At 34.6% G+C, this 27,776-nt stretch overlaps 1 protein-coding gene across 3 annotated transcripts in view; it reads right to left on the reverse strand.

Annotated features, from left to right (window-relative positions):
- The window catches only part of BANK1 (B cell scaffold protein with ankyrin repeats 1), a 282,579-nt gene that overhangs the window by 160,710 nt on the left and 94,093 nt on the right, over positions 1-27,776 (reverse strand). For all 3 annotated transcript variants that reach the window (XM_072755563.1, XM_072755564.1, XM_072755562.1), the window contains exons 5-6: positions 26,955-27,091; positions 10,283-10,388 (exon numbers count right to left, since the gene is read on the reverse strand). In XM_072755563.1, coding sequence (XP_072611664.1) covers positions 10,283-10,388; positions 26,955-27,091 — 243 coding nt within the window. The remainder of the gene's footprint in view (positions 1-10,282; positions 10,389-26,954; positions 27,092-27,776) is intronic.

Raw genomic sequence — 27,776 nt, forward strand, 5'->3', positions numbered from 1 at the left:
AGAGGAGAAAGAGAAAAAGAGGAAGAAGGAAGAGAAAGGGAAAGGGAAGGAAATATGACAACTAATGAATGAATGGAGTTGAAAAGGAGGAATCACAGACACATAGTGTTGGAATGAGTGATAGCAGAGCAGAAGAACATTAAGCAGCAGGTTGACGCAAGATGGTCTGATCCCAGAGAAAGAGTATTTGAGGACACACTGTAAAACATCTTCTCATCCAGGGCAGTGGGCCAGGAATGGCCAGGGTGAAATAAGGCAGCATACAAAAGAAGACTGAAGCAATCCATGAGGCCACAATAAATAGCCTGAGAGCTGGGACCCCACGCCTAAAGGTGATGTTAAGAAGCAAAGGAGCATGCATAGTCATCATTTAACAGTTCTTGGAATGATATCAATTAAAATTAAATCTTACAACATTTGAACAGGTTTATTATCCATTTCTCAGTATCAAACTCAGTGATGAAGTAATAAAAAGAGTAATGCTGCCCCAAGTAAGGCTGCTCCAAGTTCAACCAATCCAATCAATCTGTGGTGAATCTCTGTTTAAAATAAAAAATCTCTAAAATAAATAAATAAAATAAGAAGTCTCCAGAAGCTTCATTTCTCTAGATGTGTGACTGTATTCTGTTCCTCTGTGTTCATTTAAAAATGACTTTTGAAAATTACTAACTTTGTCTCTGATGAATCTTGACAATAAAAAACACTAAGAAGCGAGGACGAAGCAGAAGGGAGTCTAGAAAGAATCAGGAAACCTAGAACAATCTAAGTGTGGAAGCCCTCTGGATAAAGTTGTACACTCTCCCATGAGGCTATGACTTACAGATAGAAAGCTGTCCACTGGCCTTTGTATGGGTTGCACATGGAAATCCAAAAGATATGCACCACGAAGCAGTAAATCAACATATCAGGCAAGAATGCTTGATTTCACTAGTCAAGAGTATTCAGCATTTTTGAGGACTTCTTACAGTCTTTAGCAATGGATTTATTCTTTAAAAAAAGTTAAATAATTTTGATAATAAAAATAAACTAAGGCAAGGAGGAAAATCTGGGCAGTATTGGAAACAATAAATGGACTGGTTAGAGCTTAAGATGCCTTGGAAGCACCATCATACATAACATAGGGACAGAATAAAAATGGAACATAAGAATGTTTGGGGAGCACTGAAGTGTAGGATGGAAAATGAAACATGTTAGAAAAACCTGCTAGAAGGTTTTTTCAGGAGCAAGGAGAAATAACTGATGGCCTGAATTAGAGTGGAGACAGCCTGGAACGGACAAGGAAGGAAATATCAGACACGTTAAAAGAAAAGTTAGTAGGACTTGATTGAGTCTGCTGTCTCTGAAAGAAAGAGGTGAATTTAAGATAACATTCAGGTTCATGGCTACAAAGTTACAAGGTAAGCGAAAGAGAAATTTATTAGGGAAAGTGACAATGGTGGCCATGGAAAAGTATAGGTGTGGGTGTTGATGAGGTAGCTGTCACAATAAATTACATAGCAATAAGTTAAATTAGACATATGGGCCTTTGAGTAGAGCATAGTGGTTATAAACTTAGCTCCTAGGTCACCACAGGGCAACAAAACCAACTCCTGCTGAAATTTCCAGCCCCCTGGAATGACGGACACATTTCAGAATTGCCAGCGCCACAATCACATGAGCCAGTTCCTTAAAGTAAACCCTCCTCTGTCTCTTTGTCTCTCTTAATACATCTATTCTATTTCTCTGGAGCATCCTGCCTAATGAGGTGAAGAAAATGACCATGGTGGGTTTGGTAAACCATAACTTATGGCTACAAGACATAAAAACTATTTTGTGTCTTTGAGTTACTATCCTTCTCAGAGCAATAGAATGAGTTTTTACACATGCAGTGACACTACAAATCACTACTGCACATCACCTGCAAACGTAAGAAGGAATTCATTAAGTAATAACTTATTCAATTTATAATAAAAGGTCCACTTCCACTGTGAGTGTGTGTATATAATTGAGGCTAACCCATGCATGTATTTTTCTTATTAAATGGCTATTACAGAGCCTCTTTCCTGTTACCAGTTACTAATGGACAATGTTTATGTATTTTCTCTAACTCTATGATAAACTTACATATTTAAACTTATTACTTTTGCCTCTGAAAACCCTTTATTTTTTTGTGTGGACGCAGAGAAGAATAACATATGTGTCTTGGTTATTTGAGTAGAGAATTCAAGCAGCATATTCAGAAAGCTCATATGTCATTTCTTCCATTCTGCTGTCAGATACTACAGATCAGAAGTAGAAAATCAAGACAGGTACTGTCTTTCCTAGGGATTCTTGTGAAGAATTAAATGAGTTAAGGTAAATAAAATGCTTAGAATTGTTCTTCACACAGAGTATGCAAAATGTGGATGTTAGCTCTTATTAGTAGAGCATACACTATATCAGTGGCACTTATTTTTGTGATGTCTTCTCTTCCCTAGTCATTGGTGCCCTCTGAATGTATGGTTTGTATTTTATTGATTTCATATTCTTCTACCTTCCCTCAGTATCTGGAAGATACTATCTGGAGTACCTATTATAAAGCAGAGTTCATTAACGTCTAAGAATTCATGAGGGTTTTTTTGTTTTTTCTAATGATACACACAAATATATTTTTTAAATAAGCACTCTAAGATTACTTCATTTGCAGCCAGACTTTAAATTCTGGGACATGGAATGATAAGATAAAAATCAATCTGCTATCTTGACTTTAATTGGATTCATGTCAATTTTATTTATGTATATGACAGTACTGCCAATTATTGCTGTGTTTACTCAGCGGTTTTCATCGGTGACTCATAGACCAGTAGCATCAGCATCATCTACGAATTTGTGAGAAATTTGAAATTCCTGGGCCCATCCCAGACCTACTGTATCAGAAATTCTGAGTAGGGCCCAGAAATTTGGGTTTTAGCAAACCTTCCAAGGAATTCTGATGTCCACTAAAGTTTATGAGCAAAATGCTAAATACAAGAAAGAATGGGGCTTGGTTCAAATAATTAAGCAACAGTGGACATCCGGGAAAACTGAGGATAACCTCACAGATTGCTAATAAAACGGTAAAATATACAAAGTATGTCTGGGGTAGTACTTCTTCTCCATCCTATTTACTGTTTCTCCAAGAGATTCCCTCTTCTGTCTTAGTTTACATATTTTATTCATTTTTTTAAAAAAAGATTTTATTTATTTTAGAGAAAGAGAAAGAGAGAGTAGGGGAAGGGGCAGAGAGGAAGGAAGAGGGACAAGCAGACACTGTAGGGACCAGTGGAACCTGACTCAGTGCTCAATCCTACAACCCTGAGACCATGGCATGAGCCGAAACCAAGAGTAGGATGTCCAACAGAGCCATCCAGGCACCCCTGACTTACATATTTTAAAATATCTTTTCAGGTTGTCAATGGTAAAGGCTACAATAGAAGACAAAACTTAATGCTAAAATACATATACTTTTATTTCCTGGAGGAATGTACAGTCTTACAGGAATCTCAGAAATAATCATTGTTAGAAATAATATTTCAACCATGCATCACACGTCATATTCTTATAGAGGTAATGTCTATTCAGATTCTGTGGATAATGAGCATGGGGGACATAACTTCTTATAGTCAGTCAGGTATCATGGGTAGAGGTCACATTTATTTCCCATATTTCCATTATTATCAACAACTTCTTCCATAAGGTTACAACTTTTGCCTTTCCAGCTCACCTTTCTGGCTTCCAGAATGAGCCAAGTCAGAAACTGGTTCTCAGGATAGAAATGCTATGAAAGCAGCTAGACACAATGCAGCCTACTACTTCAGCTTTTAAGCCTCTATTGTTCTTTATCATGTGCTGTTAACCCTGCTGTTCCCACATACTTTGGATCCTCAGCCTGGTCTATTACTTTTTTTTTTTTTTTATCTGCTATTTTGTCCCTTGTATTATACATTGCTCTATTCACAATTTTGTCCTGTAGGCTTCTATTCATATACTAATGTGTGTATGTGTGAACACATCCTTCAACTTTGGAGATGCTTAAAATGGGGGAAGGGCATATAACAAATGAAATTCAGTTTCACTACCATGGAAAATGAACCTATGAGGCAGTTAATTGAAACTTTTCTCTGTTTCTTCTGTGTAGTGCTTTATTTCACTCTGAATCAGTCTGTATTTCCAATTACTTTTATTTTTTTTGCAGAATTTTGGGGGTCCTGGGGAGTTACTCAAAACTATAATTATTGGGCACCTGGGTAGCTCAGTAGTTGAGCGTCTGCCTTTGGCTCAGGTCATATTCCTGTGGTCCTGGGATGTAGTCCTGCATCAGGCTCCCTGCGGGAAGCCTGGTTCTCTCTCTGCCTATGTCTCTGCCTCTCTCTGTCTGTCTTTCATGAATAAAGTCTTTAAAAAACCTATAATTCTTCCCATTATTTGCTCTACAGATACTATCTATTGACACAGAGTTTGAGGAGAAACTTTGTTTACATTTATAATATGAAAGAAAACCTAAGATTGCTTAATATAATCTTTTAGATAAAAATTCTCTTAACTTGAGAATATATTACATTTGAAGGCTCATCTTTTTCATCTATAATTACAAAATTCTCAAATATTATAGAATATGTGTTGTTACAGTAATGGAAATGGGCATAATGAGAAAGAATTACAAATGTTGTTGAAATGTGAATGACTGACCATCATAAATGGTTGCTTGACTCCAGATAGCACATTGCTTATCTTCACAGTGTTAGGATACATCTTAAAACCAGGGAGGTTTCTCTGATTCTGCAGGACATACTGTTCTTTCTTATCTATGCTCTCTATGGACTCAAGGCCAGTGGTGCTTCCTTTTCTGGAGAATAATTTAAGTGTGAAAAAGGCCAAATTTTGGACCTGGTATCAACACTATCTTTTTAGCTTCCTTCATTCTTTTCTGTCTTACTTTTAAAAAAAATAATATACATTCTTCAATCACAGTTATGATGCATATAAGCATAACTTTTCAAACTTCATGTCTGGAGAAATAAAGAATCCTCAAAGAAATACTGTAAAAGTGAGTAACAGTGGTATAATACTAAAGGAATAACTCTTTTTTTGGTTTTTCAAGTGGAAAACATTTTAAAGAATTCAAAGTGGTTGTTTTATTTTATTATTATTTGATAAAAATTGAACCATCAGCTCACAAAAGTAACGAGAATATGCTAAAAATGTCCTTGGTAGAAGTTGTGAAAATCTATACCTATAGGTTGAGTTATCTAGAAAATGAAGTGAAAAAAAATCTGTAATTTCACAGTCAATTTACATACTAAATCTCCAAATTACTCAATTACTACGTTAGTGTTATGTGTAAATCTATCCCTAATTTAGTGTATTTACTAAACAGTGATGTGTTTGTAACTAATTTAAAGTGTGTTTACATGACCTTTTTTTCCCTACCACCTATTCCTTCTTATCCCAGAATAAGGAATAATCTTGACCATTTACCCTTCAGATTGATTTTTTCATTGCTCCTGATTTTCTTCTCAAATGATTTAAATTGAAAAAGGAATACAGGTTTCCAGTTATGGAATGAATAAGGCCTGGCATAAGGAATATAGTCAATGTATTGTAATAGCAATGTATCCAGACAGGTGTATAAATACAAAAAAAAACCTATATTGGGCAAAAATAGTAAGATGAAGGGAAAAATGTGATATCATTTACATGAAATATACAAAACTGTACAACATAAATTATGGAAACAAATGTATCTAGAAAAAATGAACTGCATGAGAATGATCAAGAAATTTATTTAAAACAAGAAATTTAATCAGTCACTTTTCAAGTGTGTGGAATCACAGAGGGAGATTTAGAAAAATTCAACTAGATATTTAGCATTTTATTTCTTAAAAATAAAAGCTCTGAAGCAAATGTAACAAAATGTTAAGATTTGGCAAAGCGAGGTGATGGATACAAGGGTGTTTTTTGCATTGTTCTCTATATTTTCCTGTATGTTTAAATTATTTGATGATACAAAAAGAGCACAATAGCATGTGGTTCTCCTCTCCTTGGTAAATGAGCTATTTTCTATGAACCTAAACTTATTACAAGTTCATGACAAATCTTAGAGCTGCAGTGACTACTACATTTGCACCTAATATTCAGTTATATGCTCTACATTTTATAGACATATATGGAGGTAATATTCCCAGTTAATACATTCAGTTGTCACTGGCAAGTGTATGCTGTCTTATGTTAGATTAAGATATTGCTATTTGTTGTAAATGGATATGTTTTGACATGTTCTAAAAAACTGGCATGGGCTTAATTAAACCAGTACTCTTCTCTGGGTGTAGGTAAATAATCTGCCTCAAATTAACCTAGTTTCCTTTTTCATGAACTAACTCCCATTGGTGATTGAACCAGCAGCTGTAGCCTCTTTAAAAAACAAACAAACAAACAAACAAACAAACAAACAAACAAACCAAAAAAGAAAAAAAAAAACAAGGCAAGCTATTTTTTTTCCCTGTCCATGACAGGGGAGTCTCTTTATGACCCAGTCCTTGGAAGGGTTCTGAAGTTAGGGAAATTCATGTAACTACCACAGCAAGACTTTCCCAAAACTCTGCAGAGGAGAGCTTGAAACAGGGGAGAGCTGCAGAGAGGTTAAAGCAGTCTTGTCTGGCCGCTGTGCTGCTCTGTCTCATCACCACACAATGTCAGGTGCATTCGAATCAATTTCACAGTGGCCCATACCACGTGTGTTTATATATAAATCAACAACTAAAACAGAATTTGCTCAAAAATCATACTCTTGCTTTAAGGAATGTACTGTGATATTTCCTATTCTAGTATCTCGTGTCTCAGTAGAAAATTGCCTGTTAAAATACCATATATTGATTTCATAGGCCCTGATGATTCACATACTGGAAAGTTATTCATGAATTATTTTGATGACTGTTGTGTTCAAAAGTTCTATGTTACACTAACATAGCAAGATTATTTAGAACCCTTTTATTATTCTACTCCTAGGGAGAATATTTTTCTTATGGAAAATTCTCCTCAATGGAAAATATTATTTTTAAATCAATAATAAAGCATTATAGGGTAAGAGAACACTAAGGTAGATTTGATTTCTTATATAGTTTTTGTCTTATCTCTAATTATAGAGATATAATATATCCCAACTCTGCTTGCCTGGGGAAAAGAAAAGTCAAGGAATTAATGGGTAGATAGGAGTGAAAATGGCCAAGGCATAATGGCAATGAATAACATTTTACTTATTATAAATGAAGTGACAGGGAACTAAACCCAGAATTTACCAAAGTCAACTTGAGAAGAAAAGAGGATGAAACAATGATATAACAGTTTTGATTAATATAGCATTTAGCATCATATTTTTAAGAACCATAGCTATCTGTATGTAATTCCATGGCTCACCCCCCAAGTACATCCTACCGATTCCTTATGGCTATTTTCTTCACACAGTGTCCTAACATCCAATTTATTTCATCTAAAATATAGAGTAATAAATAATAAATATTTAATAAACAAAATATTTCACCAAATAATTGTAGAACTGTCTTCAGGGACAGATATCTGAAATTATACCTGATTCACTGTTTGCTTAACTTACTGCTCAGTGCATATCTAGAAATGTTTCTACAGAACTTACTTAACAACCTACCATTTCTTTCCCAAACTCTCTTGTTGAATTAATTCCACTTTGTGTATAAAGGCCTCTCAAATCTTCTCATCAATTTAACTTGAACACTATGAAAATCCAGGTGCAAGTTCTTAAAGACCAGGTATTCTGAAGCTGACTCTAATTCAAGATTTTGAGGTCAAGAAAGCAAGCAAAACATGACTGCAGTCATATTCATGTCTATCTTGGGTATTTTTGTTCTGTGATTTGTATTTTGTTATTTTGTACTTCCACTAGGAGTAAAAGCCTCATATCATGACGGTTGTTTGCATGTTACAGGTTTAATAGCATCCGTCATCTAACAATATCCAGCAATGAGGTTTCTGAATGAATTACCTAGATTACATTGAAGTTTTCATTTGTAGCTTTCTTTCAAAAATGTTTAAAAATCTCTTTCAAATATATAATGATTATTAAATTCTAGTAATGATTCAAAACTTTCAGACTCTACTAATTTTACAGCCTTTGTAAAGAGAGAGTAGTATTTTCTTTATGCCAAAGATCAGTATGAAGATGAATTACTTCCCTGTAGAAATCTGTAATAAGTTGAAGACACAAGGGGTGGATAAACTTGGCTGCCCATTGGAATCACCTAGAAAACTTTAAAACTACCGAGAGCTGGAACCATTCCCAGATTCTTCATTACTTGGGGGTGGAAGAGGGATGCGGTTTAGGCATCAAATGTTCTAAAAGCTCCACAGCTAATCATAATACTCACCAAGTTTGAGAACCATTGCTCTAAACACTTAGTACTCATGAAAGATCTGAGACTAGCAGCATCAGCTTTACCTGGAAGTTTGCTAGAAAAGCATAAGTTTAACTGTATCCACATTATCAGGAACTGTGATTTAATGTATCCAGAATTCTTTTTCTATGAAAATAAGGGATCAGAGCTCTTCCATCATTTCTAACTCTAAAATTCACATTTTACAGCCTATACAAGATAACAAGCACTTTTCAAACTTAGCTAGAATTCTTAACCCGTAAAAATGAGAGGCCATTCCATTCTCTCAGTTACATAATTCTCATTCCACAACCTAAATAAATTCAAATGCTGAAGGAATTTGAAAAATTGTTTAATAATTCTATCTCATATCTTTCCAGCACTTTTTCCTGCATAGAATTCCTATTTCTTTTCTCTTTCCTAATTGGAACATGTTATTCAAGATTCATGTAAAGATCACGTAAAGACTCACGTAAAGATCACGTAAAGACCTCCTTTATGAAACAAGTCTTGAAAAATAATACAGCTTTTCTCTAAAATTCTATTGTTGAGGAAATCAATTCCATAGAGTTTAGTACATTGTTTCTTTCTATTATGACTTATACATTATCTTGTTTCCCAATCAAATGATGAGTGTCTCAAGTGAGATATCATGTTACGTTCCTTTTCTATCTTAATGTCTAACTTTTGTGAGTTATATATTGTTAAAATGCATTTGGGGAATAAAATAAGTTTTCACCATTCTCACAAGATTTCTCATTCAAAACTAGCCCATTATTAACCTTTCCACATAATGTAAACTCATAATGTAAACATCTTAGGGGTTCTTGCACAGCTAGGTAATTCAAAATTGCCGGTGATTTCAGGCTCCTACTCTCCCTTCCTGTTTCCCTGAGGCTTGCCAACCTGAGGATAAAACTACTTCAAATAGCATAGAAACTCTACAGAAAAAGCCTCTGCTAAATAGTCCTCAAGTATACCTATACTAGACCTCTCCTATTCTTTAGCCTCATGCCTGTCTTACTCACCATTATGTCTCCATCATAGTGTATGGCACATAGTCGGCATATAAGTGAATTATAAACAGTGTGTCAACAAACTACATAGGAACAGGTAATTTTGAAAACGTACTGCTGAGCTCATGATAAAATTTAGAAGTATGATTTCTCTTGTAGTAGCTCCTCTATATACTTTTCCTGATACATATACATATTTCTTTTTATGATACAAATAAGAGTCATTGTAGAAAACACAGATTAAGTAAAATGAAAAAAAAAGATGTGATACCTTAAATTGAACAACTATTGTTAACAGGTGCATGTTTGTCCAGACTCTCTATCTTTCTACCTATCACATATATAAACATATATACTACTAAAGCTATGTACTGTTTTAAGCAGATCACATTCTATCTACTGCTATGTACCCCGCTTTTATTCAATTAAATATATATCAAAGCATCACTCCAGCCAGCAAATCAATTCATAATAAAATTTGTTTATGATTGTTGTATTAATGGATGTGCCAAAATTTATTTAATCAATTACCTACATTTGGAAGATTAAGTTATTTCTACTTTCAGTAATTACAAATAATGCTATGATGAACAATCTCCAATCTCCATCAATTATCTAGAAATTTCCTTAGAATAAGAATCAGGAAGCAGGTTTGCTGATTTCAAAGGTTAGGCACATTTTTAGGGCTTGTGATAAAACAATTTACCAAATGGAGCTTTAGAAGTTTGTTACAAATGTGCTTTCTTGCCAGGGGATGGGAATTGTCTAAAACATTTAATCACCAATGCAGATAGCTATATTCCTAGCTATCATATTTATTAAATAGTTGCACATAGTGAATAATTGATGCAGCTGGAAAATACTTACATTCTTTTTGTGGGTCGATTTCAGGTTGGAATGATCGAAACTCATAATATGGTATCTCACGTTTGAATATGGATGTGAGAATATCATCAAGTTCATCCATGTCCTTCTGTTTTCAAACAAAAAGGAAATTTTTCTTAGTTCATTTATTTACATAGAAACTCATCTTAGTGCAACATAATAAAAATTAGCTGGAGTAAATACTGGTTAATCTTTCTAATAATACTGATACCTCTTTTGAAAGAAAAGTACAAAACATTAGGGGCTTACCTAAAAGTCAGTTATTTTTTTTTAAGATTTTATTTATCCATTTGAGAGAGTGAGTGAGCGAGCAAGAGAGAGCACGAGCTCGGGAGTAGCAGAGGGAGAGAGAAGCTGATTCCCCCCACTGAGCAGGAAGCCTGATGCTGGACTTGATCCCAGGACGCAGGAATCATGACCTGAGCTGAAGGCAGACACTTAACCAACCGAGCCACCCAAGCAACCCTAAAAGTCAGTTATTAACAGAAAAACAGATGCAATAGATAAAAAATCTTTTTGTCTGGATGATTAACTTTATTTAAATATTTACTAATTAAAAAAAGTATTACATCAGATCAATGATAACACTGGAATTTGTTTCAAAAATAAATTTTGTTAAAATACATGTTATATTTTATTTTTATTTATTTTATTTTTTAAAGATTTTATTCATTTATTCATGATAGACACAGAGAGAGGCAGAGACATAGGCAGAGGGAGAAGCAGGCTCCCTATAGAGAGCCTGATGTGGGACTCGATCTCAGGACCCCAGGATCACGACCTGAACTGAAGGCAGAGGCTTAACCGCTGAGTCACCCAGGTGCCCCTACATGTCACATTTTAATAAAAGAAATAATAAAATGATAAGTCCAGTTCTTCAATTTAAACATCAGAAATGGAATAGTTTTAAATAGATTATTTCATTTCTGTGCCAAAGTGAGGGAGAATATTCATCTTGGTTTCCCCTTGCCCCAGCTATTGAATAACCATATATCTACTCTATTTTCCTAAACTGAGCATTTGGGGATGAACCATGTAGAATTCTACTATGGATGACAAACTGGTTACAGAGCTACCATTCTTTTAAAATTGTGTTTTGTGAAGCTATGTCTGAGACTAATTTAACTTGAGACATAGATAACTATATCTAAGGAGGTGCACCAATCAATAAAGAGAGGATTGTGAACAAAAGTTCCTAATTAAGATTTTTGAAATGATTTCCAAAGAAAATTAGACTTATTATCAATACATAATCACAAAAATTAAATGACTGGATTGAAACAAAAGACATTTTTGTTACTCTATTTATTTGTCAACATATCCACATGCTTTAAATAATAAAGCAGTTCAGGCTTCTCTAGATTTTTAAAAGTTCTCCTTAAAAGTGAGGAGAGAAGATGAAAGTCTTCTCAACTTGTGGCTAAGAATGCTCAGCAAAATCAACATTAATCTACTTAATGCTACGGACTATGTGAAGCCATTAGCTTTGGAGCATTTTGTCCTTAAAAGGGGGGGGGGAGATTTAACAATAAACTCATCTTCAAGGAATTCATGGTCATCTAATTACATATGGACAATGAATTAGGTTCTAGGTACAATGATAGAAAATCTTTATGGGTGTACAGTGCAGGCCAAAGGGAAGCAGCTCAATTCCACACAGGATGAAATGGTCAGAAAAGGTTTTTTCAAGGAGATGAGCTAAAGTGAGATTGCTACATATATAAAAAGTATTCTGGATTAAAGAAACAACTTGCATATAGTCATGGAGGTATCGTAGCATGATCTGGTTAAGGATTTTGGAATTTCAATAAAACTGCAGAAGAATGACAAAGAAGGAAGTGGGCGTTTCAAAAAGAGTTTTGTATATATAATAAAAAGTTTCTAATTCATCCTGTAAGCAACAAGGAATTGTCTAAGGCCTATAATAATTAACATGGAAATGTTTATTATGTGGATTAAATTAAGCTTATATAAGTTTAAGAATGATTATGATTATTTATGTAGTTGGGTATTGATATTGAATGGAATCTATTCTATAAATATAGATGTGACAATTTCATATTAGTAATTACTTGGTCTTTTCAGGAAGCCTTTGATAAGAGTGGTGGAGCAAAACATCACTGGCAATATATTTTATTTTATTTACATTAAGCCTCAAAAAGAATATGTCTTGGGGATCCCTGGGTGGCTCAGTGGTTTGGTGCCCGCCTTTCGCCTCGGGCGTGATCCTGGAGACCCGGGATTGAGTTCCGCGTCGGGCTCCCTGCATGGAGCCTGCTTCTCCCTCTGCCTCTCTCTCTCTCTCTCTGTGTCTGTCATTGATAAATCAATAAATATAAAAGAATATGTCTTAGCTATGCAAACTGATGAAACAGGCCCTGAAAATATTAAAATCGTAACATGAATTTATAAATTTTCCTTAAAACTTATGCCATAGGCCATGAGAGCTCAGCATAGGCTATTATCTAATTAGTGATGTTTCTGTATGAGGAGATAAACTTGATATTTCTTCCCCAAAGTATATAAGATTTAATAGACAGATTGGTGTGTCATTGAGTTACCACACTCATGTATAAGTTAGGCATAAGATCACTTCTGTGATTCCTTCCTGTAATGATATTTTGAGACACAGATGAGAATTCAAAAGAGTAAGAGTTCCCAGTAGGAATCTGAGAAGTACCATTTCTTCCCCTGAGACATTATGACACTTTAATTTGAGAAATGCTACAGCTTATATAGCACTGAATTTTAAAAATGCAGTAGCACTGTTTTTAAAGTCAGAAGAAAAAAATTACCTTTACCATGTAGACAATTATTTAATTAAGAAAGAATATAGACACCTTTTAATATTCTAGTCTACCATAACTAGTTGAGTCACTTTTATTTTCAATTTCATAATTATATTACTAGTATTATGCCTACAAAAATCAGATAGGACACAAAACAAACATGTAAAAAAATCACAGAAATGGCTATTAAAAAATAATCTCCAAAGGATTTCTCCTTGGAAGATATCCTAACTAGAAAAATCTGATACAAGTAGTTATGCTTATTTTTAAATTTCAAGGACACAAATAGGTATCCTTTCTAAACACTGGCATTAAAATTTGAAAATGCCAGAAGTTTTCTCCTTAAAATAAATTGTACAACCTAAAATATACTTAATGAGGTTGATACAATTATTGTTCAAATAAAGAGATCAAAATAGAATAGTTTAACATGAATATTCAGCAATATTCACAACCATCCTAATATTGTATTTATTATTTTATTTTATATGCTTTTTGAAAAGATTTTACTTATTTATTCATGAAAGACAGAGAGAGAGGAAGAAACATAGGCAGAGTTCTCCCTCTGGGGAAGCCAGATGCGGGACTCAACCCAGAACCCCGGGAACCCGACCTGAGCCAAAGGCAGATGCTCAACCACTGAGCCATCCAGGCACCCCCATCCTAAGATTTTAGATATTAAGGAGGAACTTGATGAAAAAATAAGAGTAGAATGAGATGACAAAATTATGTTGACACTAGTATTTGGTTATTACACATATATATACATATATATTACATACATGTTTAATTACAAATATTACATATATACATATATTACATATATATTACATATATATTTAATCTAAACATATATACATGTGCATTTTTGCATAGATCTATACCTATTAAGAATATTACAAAAAGAATTCAGAAAAAAACTAAGATATGAAGTGGATAGAAAGATATTACAAAATAATAACTTTGTACATATGAAATATTATTTCATGTGAGGAAATGTGGGATTGATCAAAGTACTTTAAAAAATTATTTTCATAGAACTGAGTGGCTCAGTGGTTGAGCATCTGCTTTGGCTCAGGGCGTGATCGCAGGGTCCTGGGATCCGGTCCCACATCTGGCTCCCCACAGGGAGCCAACTTCTCTCTCTGCCTGTGTCTCTGCCTCTCTCTGCGTCTCTCATCAATAAATAAATAATTTAAAAAATGTTTACATACATATTTATGAATCTGAAAAATTATATATATACTTATATAGTGTCACTTCTTTATACATATATACACATTTTATATATAAAATATACATACACACACACACGTATATAATTATTACTGATAAGCCACTTTTTATAATAAGTATTCTTCCTAAAAGAAAAATATATAAAAATTCTGCTTTAAAATATGTTTAGAATTAGGGACTTCTACTTCTGAGATGATGGAGTAGTTGTACTTTCCTCTTTTCTTCTTATACAACTAAATGTCTACATTTCAATAGAAAATAAATTGTTATACTAAGAACCAGAAAGATTTCTAACTGAATAAAAAGTTACAATCAATAAATGTCAACACCAAGAGGACAAAGATTTTAAAATTATCTGAAAAAGATATTAAAACAGCCATGATAAAAATGCTTCAACAAGCAAATACAGTAATTCTTGAAATAGATTTTTAAAATAAACCTCAGCAAGGAAATACAAAGTTTCAGCAAAGAAATAGAAGGTATAAAAAAGAATCAATTGGGATTTTTAGTACTGAAAAATACAATAATCAAAATAAAACCTTGTGTGGATGGGCTCAACATCAAAATGGAAAGGACAAAGGAAGAATCAGTGAACTTGGAGATAGAACAATTAAAGATAATCTCAACGAGAGAGACAAAGTAGACTAAAAAAATAAAAACTCAAATAGACTGCAAGGGACCTGTCAGATTATAACAAAAGACTTAATATTTATGTGATCAGAGTCCCAGGAGGAGAGGGGAAAAAGAATGGAGATGAAGAAGTACACAAAGAAATAATGGCTGCTAACTTCCTGGATTTAGCAAGAAATAAACCTACAGATTCAAGAAACTGAGCCAACTATAAACAGGTTAAAGCCAAAGAATTCCATGCTAAGAAACATCATAATTAAACTTCTGAACTTGAAGACAAAGAAAAATTTTTGAAAAGAGCTAAAGAGAAACAAAAACTGACCCTATAGGGTAGAAACAATTAGAAACACAGTATTAGTATTAGAAAGAAGTGGCACCACATTTGTCAAAAGTTGAAAGAGGAGAACTATTAGCCAAGAATCTTATGCCCAGCAAAACCTTTAGGAATGAAATGGGAATTATAACATTTTCAAACAAAGGAAAAGAGGAAATTTATTGACAGAAGATGTACCCTACAATAATGGATAAAGGAAGTTCTCCAAACAGTAAGAATCTGATAAGAGAATCTTGGAACATGAAGAAGAAAAAAGAACATAGTAAGTAAAAAATATAGGTCCCCTCTTCAAGAACCTAAAAAAATCAGAACTCAAAGCAAGCAGAAAGAAGAAAATTATAAATATAATACAGAAATCAGTTGAATTGTAAATAGAAAAGAGTCAGTGTAACAAAAAGATAATTCTTTTAAAAGATCCGTAAAATTGACAAACCTCTAGGAAGACTAAAGGAAAAAGAGAAGATAGAAATGACAAATGTCATGAATGAAACATGAGCTATCACTATAGACCCTGCAGACACCAAAAGGATAATAAAGACGTACTATTAACAACTCTACACACATAAGTATGACAAGTTAGATGAAATGGATCAATTCCTTGGAAAACACAAATCAAACACAAACCAAAACCAAACACAATCTCTATTATTTCTTCAAATACATATGCATCTACAATTTCTGATAATTAAAAATGCAAATAAATACAAACAAACCAGGAAAAAAATGAACCAGAAAAATAAATAAAAACAAACCAGGAAATATTCATGATACAAAGCTGAATCCTTTGAGATGAAGATCTATTTACATAGCAGCATCCCTTCAAAGTCTAATTTGCCCCTTTCTTGAATAAGGGGCATGAACGCTGCTTGGCTATGACTGCATTGAAAGACTACCCTTATTAGGATTTTAGAACAATATCATATAGTAAAAGCAGTGAGGAGATACTTCAGATATTTGGACTCAAATGAAAGGCTGTATGTTGCAGGTATAGGATAAGTTTATACAGTGAAATAGACTCAAAGAGTGCAGGTAATAATAATAACTAAACGTTGGGCACCTAGAATGTCTCTAATTTTTATAACATTTGTCTCTAATTTTTATAACCTTCTTGCATGGTAAATTTTTTAAATTCCTTTTTTTTAATAGATGCAATAACTATGGTACAAAAAACTTAATAACACCAGAAACTGTAGAGCTAGTAAGTGCCACATCAAGGATTTTATTTTACTTTTTATTTTATTTTATTTTATTTTATTTTATTTTATTATTATTTTTTTACATCAAGGATTTTAACTTATGCTTTTACATTCTAAACACAATGTACTTAATACTACATTGTAGCCCTAGTGGAAAGAATAAAATTTGATGTAGTTTTTGGGTGAAGAATAAATTATGATCCCATAGTTTCATGATGGACACTGCAGTTCAAACATCACATGTCTAGTCAGAAAGTGGAAGGAAGGCACATAGATGGAAGGAGGATGGTAATGTAGGCTACTGTCAACCACATCTATTCTTTTAACTACAAAAGCCAAAGCTCTGATGATGTCCCCTTGTGTCTCATTGCCTAAAACTGTCTTACATGACAATTGCTAGCTGCATGGAGTGGTTGAAAATGTGAGAATCTGGCTTGTCTGGCTTCCACACCAAAAGCAGGCAAACGAGGGATTTTAAGCATTGACGGTGGGTGAAGAAACCTATAAGGTTGGCCACAGGATATTGAAGCAATTTATAGATATGGCAGAGAAAGACAGTAATAGTAAAGTACCTTAATTAGCAAGAAAAACCACTTAAGTGAAATAACCATAGGAGGTTTGTAAAATATTATAGGAGACAAGGTCCATTAAATGGTTACATTTTACTCTTTGCTTCAGATATCCAAGAGGAAAGTCCATGGTTGAGCTGAAAACATGTTCTTTTTATTATAATAAACTGTTACGCTTATTTAAGTTTAACTAGTAAAAGAAAGGTCACTTTATTTGTTCCATTGTTCAGAATGTGTGCTGTAAAAGTGAGTCAAAATAGCCATTTAAAGGGGAATCTTACAGCTTACATAACACATCTTAAAGAAAATTTCCTACTGCAGCTTGTAAAGACAATGGCAGGTAAAGAAGCAAAGCAAATACTTGCTGGGTTTTACAAAGCCCCCACCCCTTTTATAACTTTTGAGTATTTAACCCCAAGCAGTTAAAGGAGTAATCTAAATAAGTGAATAGGGTAAAGGAGATATTTTTCCTTGTCAAAATAATTTTTCTAAGTTTTGAGTAAGTCAGGTGTTAGTCATTTCAACATGATTACAAATGCAAAAGTAAATACGAAAATATGAAATAACGCAGTTTAAGACTCCTTTCAAATATGTTGTATTTATTATTGGTTCAGTATTCGCAGAGCTGTGAAATCTCTTTATATAACATGAAAAAGATATTATAATAAGAAAAAAAAAAGTTTTGAGATCTTAGAAACCTGTTGAAATTCCTGCTCCAGGACTCATTAGCTATGGACCTTAATAATACTTAACTGATAAAATTATTTAAGAATTTAAATAAGTAAATGTGTAAAATCTCCAGTATATATTCATTCCCTTTTTCTCTAAATACTATAATGTGAGCTCTCATAACTACTCATGAAATATGATCACTATGATTTAAAATGGCACACAAGTCTCTAATGAGGAGACAGCTCCCCAAACTGGCTTTTGTAGCAAACGAAGAAAATAGTTTGTTTTTTTCTTTCTAAATTCTTAAATTAAATGGCACATCTTGTAAATCAATTAGAATGTAGGTTTTGATACTGTAGTACTGAGACTCAAAATGCCAGTGGTTTAAACAAGATGGAAGCCTATTTCTCTTTAACATGAAAGCCTAGAATTAGGCCATCTAGGGCTGATTAAGGGATGCAGGCTCTATATGGTTCTCTGCTATACTTAATCTTCATGGTCCTAGATGGTTCATCCATCACTCCTTTGTTGTCACTGTGATCAGTCAGAGAAAAAAGTCAGTGAAGGAGAGACTCTACCCTCCTTTGAAGGACATGATCAGAGATGTGCACACATCACTTCTGCTGACATGCTTCCGGCCATTGGTTACTTAGATGGTTGTGCCTAGTTCCAAGGGAGTCAGGAAGTGCAATATTTACCTGGGCAAGCATATGCCTAGATAGAAGTTATATTATCATATAATAAAGGAAAAAAGAATTTCTGGGGAACAAATAGAAGTTTCTGCCATCTCCATTAGTCATGCATAAACATCACAATTTAGGTAAAGGCAATCTAATAGAGCTTTTTAAAAACAAGAACAACTTTCCTAGAAGCTGATGGAAGCTTGATCATGCTAAATTTTTCAATTTGACCCCCTGTTTACATAATGTCAAAAAATCTCAAAGCTTTAACTTAACCAAACTTGAACAGACTCATTAATAGGCATATTTAATGACATTAATAATGAAACAAAAACCCAAAGTTCTCCTATTGTTGGCATTAGAAAGAGTGGTTATAAGAACCATGAATTTTCTCACCTCTACTTCTGTTTGGCAATGACCATGAATTTTCTCACCTCTACTTCTGTTTGGCAATCATTTTGTAACAACTTACTGTCAAATATGTCATAAGATAAATTTTAAAACAAAATTGCAATAACATATTCAGAGAAATGTCTTTCAAAAAAGACTTTTTTAAGGGCAGGCTGGGTTACTCAGTGGTTTAGTGCCTACCTTCAGCCCAGGGTGTGATTCTGGGGACCCAGGATCGAGTCCCACCTCCCTATAAGGAGCCTGCTTCTCCCTCTGCCTGTGTCTCTGCCTCTCTTTCTCTGTGTCTCTCATGAATAAGTAAATAAAATTTTTTTTAAAGATGTCTTTAAATGATGCCATGATTTCCTAACTTTTTGAAATTATTTTTTGAGTTGTTTTAGGTACTCGTTCCCAAGATAGTTAGAATTAGTCTCATTGTTTTATACTCACTTGATTTTTTCCTTTGTCTTTCCCTTCTTTGCCTTGCTCTTTCTACTTTAGTCAGAAACAGCACTCCTTCAGCCAACAGTCCAATAACCTAAGCCATGAAAAAGGGTTGTGCCTGTACTATGGGGAAACTGGTGTCTTTTGGGACAAGGGGCTCTGATAGCCAGGTTACTTGAGGTTGGGAGGGTAACTTAATGTATAAAATACTTTCACCCTCTCATTCTTTGACCCAACAAAACAGGTACTCATCAGCTATGTGTCTGGCAGGGTACTTGGCTCTGGAGATGAAAGAGGGGAACAAATAAACAGTAACTGCCCTAAATGACTTTGGAGTCTAGCAAGAGGCAGATATTAATTTGACAAATATCACACACATAGAATGTGTTCAGTGCTACAAAGAGATACACAGGGAGATGTACAAGGTCAAGGGAGTCTTCACTGAGGAAGAGAAGCTGTAATTAAAATTTGGAGGATGAACTGGAATTAACTAGGGGAAGACAGTGAGGGGAAAGGAGATTGGAAGAATATTTCAGTTAGAAAGAGGAGCATATATAAAGGCCCTGTGGTAGGATATTAGGAACTAGCCATCCAGGCTAGTGTGTCTGGAGTGCAGAGGGAGAGAAAGGGGAGTGAGACTAGCTGGAGAAAAAGAGAGGGGACAGTTTCTACAGGGCCATATTGTTCATGTTAAAGATTTCCTTTTTTAAATCCACACAACTGGAATCTATCAAAGGGTTTGAGCAGGAGCATTGCCTGCTGAGATCTTTTTTTTTTTTTTTTTTTAACAGAACCCCTCAGACTATGGATCTGATATAAGTAAGTAGGTCATGTGCAAGAACACATGGCGGGGGACCAGGTAGGAGCCCGCTGTAGTTTAGGGATGAAGAAAAGCAGAGGATGGGGATGTTAGTACTGGAGGGATGTGAAGAGAAGTGAGCAATATTTAGTGAGTAAAACTGACACGGCTTAATGATGGATTGAATTTATTGGGTGAGACAACAGGTTTTAAGGAGACTCTTGTTTCTGGTGTTTGAACTGGATTGATGATGATGCCTATCTCAAGGCAGAAGGAGTGGGCCTTCAAGGAAAAACCACATTTGGATTATATCTTACAAGTTAATGAGCTACCCTACCAAGAGAATACTTATCAAGAAAGGAAGAGAGTCTAAGAATCCAAACATTGAAATGGAAACTTTTTTTTCTAGATCACAGAAAAAAGAGATTACAAAGGATTTGGAGAAGGAAAGGCTAAGGAAGTAGAGGAAAACCAGAAAGAGATGGCTTCATGAAAGCTAGGGGGAAAAAATCAGGAAAGTGAGTTTGGTCAATGGTGTGTGTTAGCTGCTGCTGAAAGTCAAGTTAAATTGAATAAGAAAAATATCCACTGGATTTGCTGTGTGGGACTTGAGCAAATTGGAAGTACTATCTTTGTGTGCTGCTACTTTGGGTAATGAGATTGATGACTAAATGGCTGACCTAGGCGATGGTAGGGGAAAGGGATGGAAGGCAGGATTCTTAGAAGTTGAATTTTCCTTGTCAAAGATTTCTTTTACTTCATTTCCTGCGTCTTGATGCTGTTTACTATAGAGGCATAGTTCGTGAATGCTAAACACAATTTAGAGTTCCCAGATTATATATTTACTTTATTTCTTTATCTTACTGTTGATACTATAACTATTAGTAAAGAGGCCCACAGAATGCCTAATGACTTTTTAAAAAATGCCAACAAACACATTTTTGCCATAAGGATTTTTCAGTCTTCTAATTTCCAAAGGGTTACTGATGATTTGAGATTCATTCCAGAGGCAGATTCTCTAATTTTCTCTAATTATCTTGTTATGAATAATAGCTATGGAGGAACACTGTTAACTGTATTTGACTTGTGCTTTGTTTTCTGAATTGTTTAAAAACATTATGGTTAAAGAAGATCTGTAGCCTCTAAAGAGCTAGACAGGAAGAGCAGAAGGCTGCACTTGAATGGGGTTGGTTTCAGGTAGCACTCATGGGCACACAGACATCCTCTGCAAAGGGCAGTCAAAGCGACCCCAGTGACAAGAGGAGAGGGGATTGTAAAAAGCAAAAGAGATACTTAGTTTAGGAGAAATTAAAAATGGATGGAGTATTTATTTCCACTGAGTAAGCAGACATTATAAATTAGAGTGTCATTAATAAAATATATTCTAAACAATAGTTAAACATAAGCTAAGATGAATGGAGCCAATATGGAATGAGATGGCTTATGAGATAGAGAATTAACAGGAACTTAAAATATGGTTGTTAATAACTAAGTAACTGCACTCAGAAATATTTATTTCCCCCCCTACAATGGCTGCTATATCTGCTGTTAAAATTAATTAATTTATTTTTCCTAAATAAGTGGACATAGGTACTCAGTGGTATGTTTCTGTTTGACTCAATAATTGGTAACTGAGCTGAGTACTATTGTTTAAGTCTGAGCTAACACAATAAGGCATCCTTAACCATTGCTGAATCATTACCACATGTAGAGACATGGCACAAAATGTCACTTATTTTATCAGTAAAACACAAGCTTTAATAGATATGCCTTATTCTTACTGATCCATTTTAACTAGGAGCATAAACTATGGAAATTGAATCCAGAAATAAATGTCCAAATTGCATTTTATTTTTTCTTCCCCTCCTCATTTCAAATATTTCACCAGAAATAGGACACAAGTCATAAAAGTGATGAAAGATACATGAAATCCACATCATGTCCTTATCTGAAAGGAGAACTGGGAAGAAGTGCTATTACAAGTAAAATAAAGGCTGCATGGAGAACCCACATACTTGCCAATGATTCCTCTTTGGTGAGAGTGGTCATAATACCCAACTGAAGTCTTTTTTTTTTCTTGGCATAAAATTGTGGATTATTTGAGTCAGAAGTGACCTTGGAGAGCATATATTCTAGCTTTCTGCACTGTACACATGAGGAAATTCCATTCACAGTAAGGAGAATAAACTCTCATGTAGCGATTGCTGATTAGGTTAAAGAATCTAACTCTTGCTCCCGCCCATCCAGAGCTACTTCTCCTGGACTATCACTTTCACTTCCATCACTTTCTAGGAAAGGGAAAGAAGAGATAGTATGCAGCCGTTGGAAAGAGAGAGAAGATCTTAGGCATTTTTTGAGTAGTAATCATTTTCTTAATACTCAAAGAACGACCAGCCTGGAATCTGAAACCATATAGCTGTTCAAAGTCTGTAATGAGCTACATGATGAACATATGGTTCATTACTTAGGTAGGACATGAAAAGTTTATAGCACAAATTCTTCACTTCTCTGGTATCCAGGGCCACCAAACATTCTTCATTTTCGTAAGTATCAGATTCATTTATTCAATTTGGGAAATAAATAACAGTGTATATTAAGAGGGCAGTTTTCATTTTCCTTCTTATCATTTATATACCTATATTATAGTTCTCTATGTTTTCTAAGAGCACTTATGTTTTCAAAGAGGACAAAGCAAGCACTGCTATTTTTCCATTTTCGTTTCATGGTGTCTCCCATGTCAGGAGCTAATTATGTGAAAGTAGCTGCATGTGCAAAGATGAAAAGCACAATGTCCATGCCTTAAAGAAGGTGGAGGGAAGGAAGAGCAGAATATGTTCAAGAGTGAGAAATCCTGGAGGGCTAAAACATAGGAATCATGGAGAGAATTAAGAAGACACGGAGAGAATGCTATGGTTAAGAGCCAATGCTGGGAAAGATTAGTGACACTGCAGCCTGGTATACCATTCAAAGGAGTCTGGGCCTTATCCAGGGAGTCACTGGAAGGCTGTAGCAAGAGAGTGTCTTAGCTAACACTGGCATTATGGTGAAGTATAGTTTAGAAACTAGCTGCATTTGTACCTCTCATCAACAGAAGCTAATGAAAACAAGGAGGATGGTATACACCAATTCTTTCCAAGGAGACAAGGACCTAAAAAATTAATTAAAGGCTTTTGGAAGAATCTCCTGAAGAATTCTTTACGGGAGACACTTGCTAACATCTGAATGTAACCTTGTGAAAAAAACTAACCTTTAAGAGAACTATCCACAATTATGAAGTCCCTCACAATACGATACTTTCCTACGCCTGTATCTTCCCTCAACCCAACTGTAGCTGGCTTCATACTGTATTAAATATTTGCAGGCAGCAAACCAAAGATGGAAACATATATACAATTTAATAAAAATTGGAAATGAAGTGTACCTAACATGAAGATGAAAATAAGATTCCAATGAGTATAAAGCAAACCATGCACAATGATCAGTATATGCAACATAAAGATATCATTTCACCAAGAAATACAGCTAAGAAGAATTATTTGGTACTACCTCAAAGTTCTTTTAACAAATAGGATGCTAATGCTTTGATCAATACTTGCTATGTTCTTTTAGCATTTTGACCTAATTTGCTTCTTAGATTGTATCCAGTTGTTCCTATACAAAGTTAACTTTATGGTTGTCCCCAGACACTTTTGTAAATAGGATGAACATCTCAAAGGTTTTAATTATCTCAGTTAAGTGGGAGTTACTAGTATTTCTAACACTAGCACTTGCATTCTAATTATCTTGCCAAGTTGGGCTTTCAATTTTCTTCATTTTTTCACTCAATCTCTCTTAAATTTGTTGTTTTAGGTAATGCTCTGGAAATTGTACCTTATGAGGCTACATGCTGGGATTTAATATCTACCCCAAAAAGATGAAATAATTTAGGAAGCAGTTAGATAATTAAGCTGATTTAGGTAAACTATTTAAAACCTAATGGACATCATTAAAAATAAACTAAGAAAATAAAATTTCTCATCATTTCTTTTCTCAAATGCACAGAATTGTCATTTTGTTATATGCCCAACAGCTTTTAAATGATAACATAAAGTCTCTTATTACAAATTCTAGGATTACTGAAAAATAAAACCCACAGATTTCTCATTAGTATTACTTTCCTCAAACTCACAGAGTGTTCACATTATTATATGCCAATAGCTTTTAAATGATTATAGGAAGTATCTTACTACTAAGTTTTTCAGATTACCTAAATCACATCTGCCATGAAAATTTACAAGAAAACCGAGGATGGCTCTTACAATACACCATTTAGCGAAGTAGGTCAGATACTGAAAAAAATTGAAATCTGCTGGTGTATGTTCTTACAAATAGACAGTAACCACAGTGAATAAAATTACAATGCATGTTGTTCTTTGAATAGAGATGTTCAGAGGACTATTTGCAAAATATCCAAATTTCCCAAATAAGTGACAGTAGCAAGCACACGAAATAAACAAAGACTGTAAATGCTCTATGCTGGAACGGAAAAGCAAAGCTTTTTGCACATTTTTAAAAACATAATCTACTTGGGAACAAAGCCAAATGTCAAAAGGGAAATCCAAATACTTGCAAGGGGAAGCATAGTGTAGGCTGGGCCCCCTCCTCTGAGGCCAAACAACCCCAAAACACACTAAGGAAATGCCCCTGCAGCTGTTTCTTTTTCATCAAGGGTAGAGTTTGCCTTGCATTATCTCTACAAATTCACCGGAGGGGTAACTCATGTGGTCCAAATGCCAGTGGACTAGAGAACCCCTGTCATTCCTGGTCTAAGATTTGATGGAGGCTGACTGAATTGCCGCCTGCTTCTTCCGCCAGGCCTGTGAGAGTACTGCTCGGTCTCGTCTGAGATCTCAGCCTCAGATTTTGATCTAACTTCACTACACGTCTAGGTCCCCTGATGACAGTAGCAGGACTCTTAAGCCTATCTGAAGTTCTATAGATCAAACTACTTCTCCTAGTGTCTCTTCTTACCATGCTGTGGTCTGCTGTCACCAAGTTAGAATAATTCTAAGTCTTAGCACTCCCTCAGGCTCAGAGTGACTCTCTCCTGATAGTAAAAGCCTGCATCCAGCTGTGACCATTCAGCATCCTTCTTTTCACTAGGCCATTAGGGAGACGGGAAGAGGAGAATCCTAAGAGGTAATCATAACAACCTTTTCTCACCTCTCATTTCTGATGCCGAGGGTGAAAGGGGAATAGTGTTTTCTAGTTATCTTAAAACTGGGAAAAACAGTTTTTATTCACTCACAGCTGTAGAAGAAATCATGACTTGGCATAATAAAGCACTCTGAAACATTGTCCAAGAGTCATACATTATATTTAATCTTATTGCATATAAAAAGTTGTTTCTCCCCAAAGGCAAAAGCAACACAAAAATGTGTTGGGGGCTTCTGTGCTGACTGAATACTGATAATCCAATATATCACTTTTATTAATCTTTTTGCAGTGAATGGAATTTTTAAAGTGGAAGATAAGGTAGACTTGTCACAATAAAATGAAACAATCCGTATTTCAAGCTGTTACTTTTGGTTTTGCTTTGCAATTACAATATAGACATTTTATCAAATGTCCTCAGACTCACAAGTTTGACAAGTGATATTTTATTCCCTGAACCTTCTCTAAGACATTTTTACCTTTGCCATTGTTCTAATAGAAAAATGTGTCACACGAAATAAATAACAAAGCGTCCAATTCCAAACTAGTTTAAACAGATAAGGCTTCATGACAACCTATCAGCCACAGTACCATTGATGGTTTTGTTAAAGAGTGTTTTGTGGTAAATTTGAAGATCTCATTCTTCAGCTACCTCTTTTTTGCCTTTACTCCCTTTTACCCTCCCCCTCCACTGCCAAAAACCCCAGGCAAGGGTAGAATTGAACCATCAGGTAGCTATCAAAAGAAATGCCATTTATTTCACTTTGAAAATGCAATGGAATAAGCACATCCAAAGGATAAATGTTCCACATTAAACAAGCTTTCTCTTTATCGAAAGTGGGTCAAGTAACAAAAAAATCAAAATAAAATGCAGAAATTAAACCAATTGTTTAAGATGAATCAAAATGCAATTGTTATATTCTATACCCAGGAGGGCATTGGCAGCATCTGCATTTACTGATAAACGTCTCAAAGAAGGGTCTTTTGAGAACACTAGAAACTCCTCACCAAGTCCTCCTTGTTGAGTAATGCCTTGTCGCACTGGAAAAAGAACTTGGGGCTTGAAAAATCCCTCTGAAAATCTGAGCAGTTCTGGAATTCCTAATAAACACTATCAAGTTAAAGCAATAATTTTCACTCTCAGGTGAGTAATAAATGAAACTAAGAAAGACACACCAAGCTTGGAAATTTCCACATGAAAATGATAATTCCTAGATTAATGCCCTACATTCCCTTTTTGGTAAGATTCTTGGTTTGTCTGACTCCTGAACCTCAAAGCATCAGGTGATCTGACTTTTCTTTTGCACTGTCCAGATCTGGTTAAAGAGGTATTCGTTTCTTAAGAGTTCTCCTTAAAAAAAAAAAAAAAAAAAAAAATATATATATATATATATATAAATAAAATAAAATAAAATAAATAAAAAAGAGTTCTCCTTAATCTTTCTATCTTCCCTATCTGCTCTGTGACAGCTTTAAAATGAGCCCAACCCAAAAGTGATTTTGAAATGGAGAACCTCCATTCCAGTGACATTCTCTGGAATGACTTGAGGTAAGTAAACTAATTCATCTGCATCTCTGCACCACAGAAATCGGTTTCCTCCCTCCCTATTGATCCACAATTCATTCATATAACCAACACCCAGACTTTATACCAAAGCATCATTCTGTTATCCAGCATTGGCTCTTTGACTTGTCATCAACTTTGTGGAAAGATCAACTTACCCGGCACACGCCATCTCCAGGACGGGTTACCCCCAGTAGGTATTCCACAGCCTTTGTTGTAGAGTATTTAATCTCTGCTGTGGCCTTAATAACTCCATCGCAGTAGACATGGACATTGACAGAGCCAGCAGGAAAGTCTTGTAAAATGCAAAGAAGAGTTAGGAGCTGAGTATATAATGCATGTATCCTATTATTATACCTTTTAGAGAATATGAAGGAATATTTAAGAATTCATTTCGATCTTGCTTACTTCTAGAACTAAATGTTTCATTTTATCTTGGTATCCACAAAAAATAATGTACAATTTTCAACTTACTTAAATAAAACCTTACAGGATCAGAACATGCTAAGATTACAGTAAAAGCAAAGCCCTAAAGCCTTTCTCCCTACTACTAAACTTCATTTTTTGGAGTAATCTATACTTATCTTTACATAATACTTTAGAATTTAGAATGATACAATCATTCATTTAAAGTTGTATATCTGTTAATAATCGTATGAAGGAAATTCTTGTTAATTATAGGCAAGCTTCTCAAAATTGTGCTTGGAAAGAAAAGGTAGAATTGATTGAAATTACTGAACTTTTATGTAATTGGCTACAGTGAAAAACTCTTAGGAAAGCAAGGTTTAATACCCTGCTATTTAAGTACTATTTATACTATACATTTATCAAAACCTTTTTTGTGAACAAGTTGTTCAAAGTGACTGATATGATGCCTTGTGAATTTTGCATTAACATATCAACAGGGCTAGAGTTCTCTCAGAAAGTTGGGTTTGTTATGAAAGAATAACAACAACCATTTCAGTAAGAAAGTTATTTTG

This window comes from Vulpes vulpes, chromosome 4, assembly GCF_048418805.1.
Source record: "Vulpes vulpes isolate BD-2025 chromosome 4, VulVul3, whole genome shotgun sequence".
Taxonomy (NCBI): Eukaryota; Metazoa; Chordata; class Mammalia; order Carnivora; family Canidae; genus Vulpes; species Vulpes vulpes.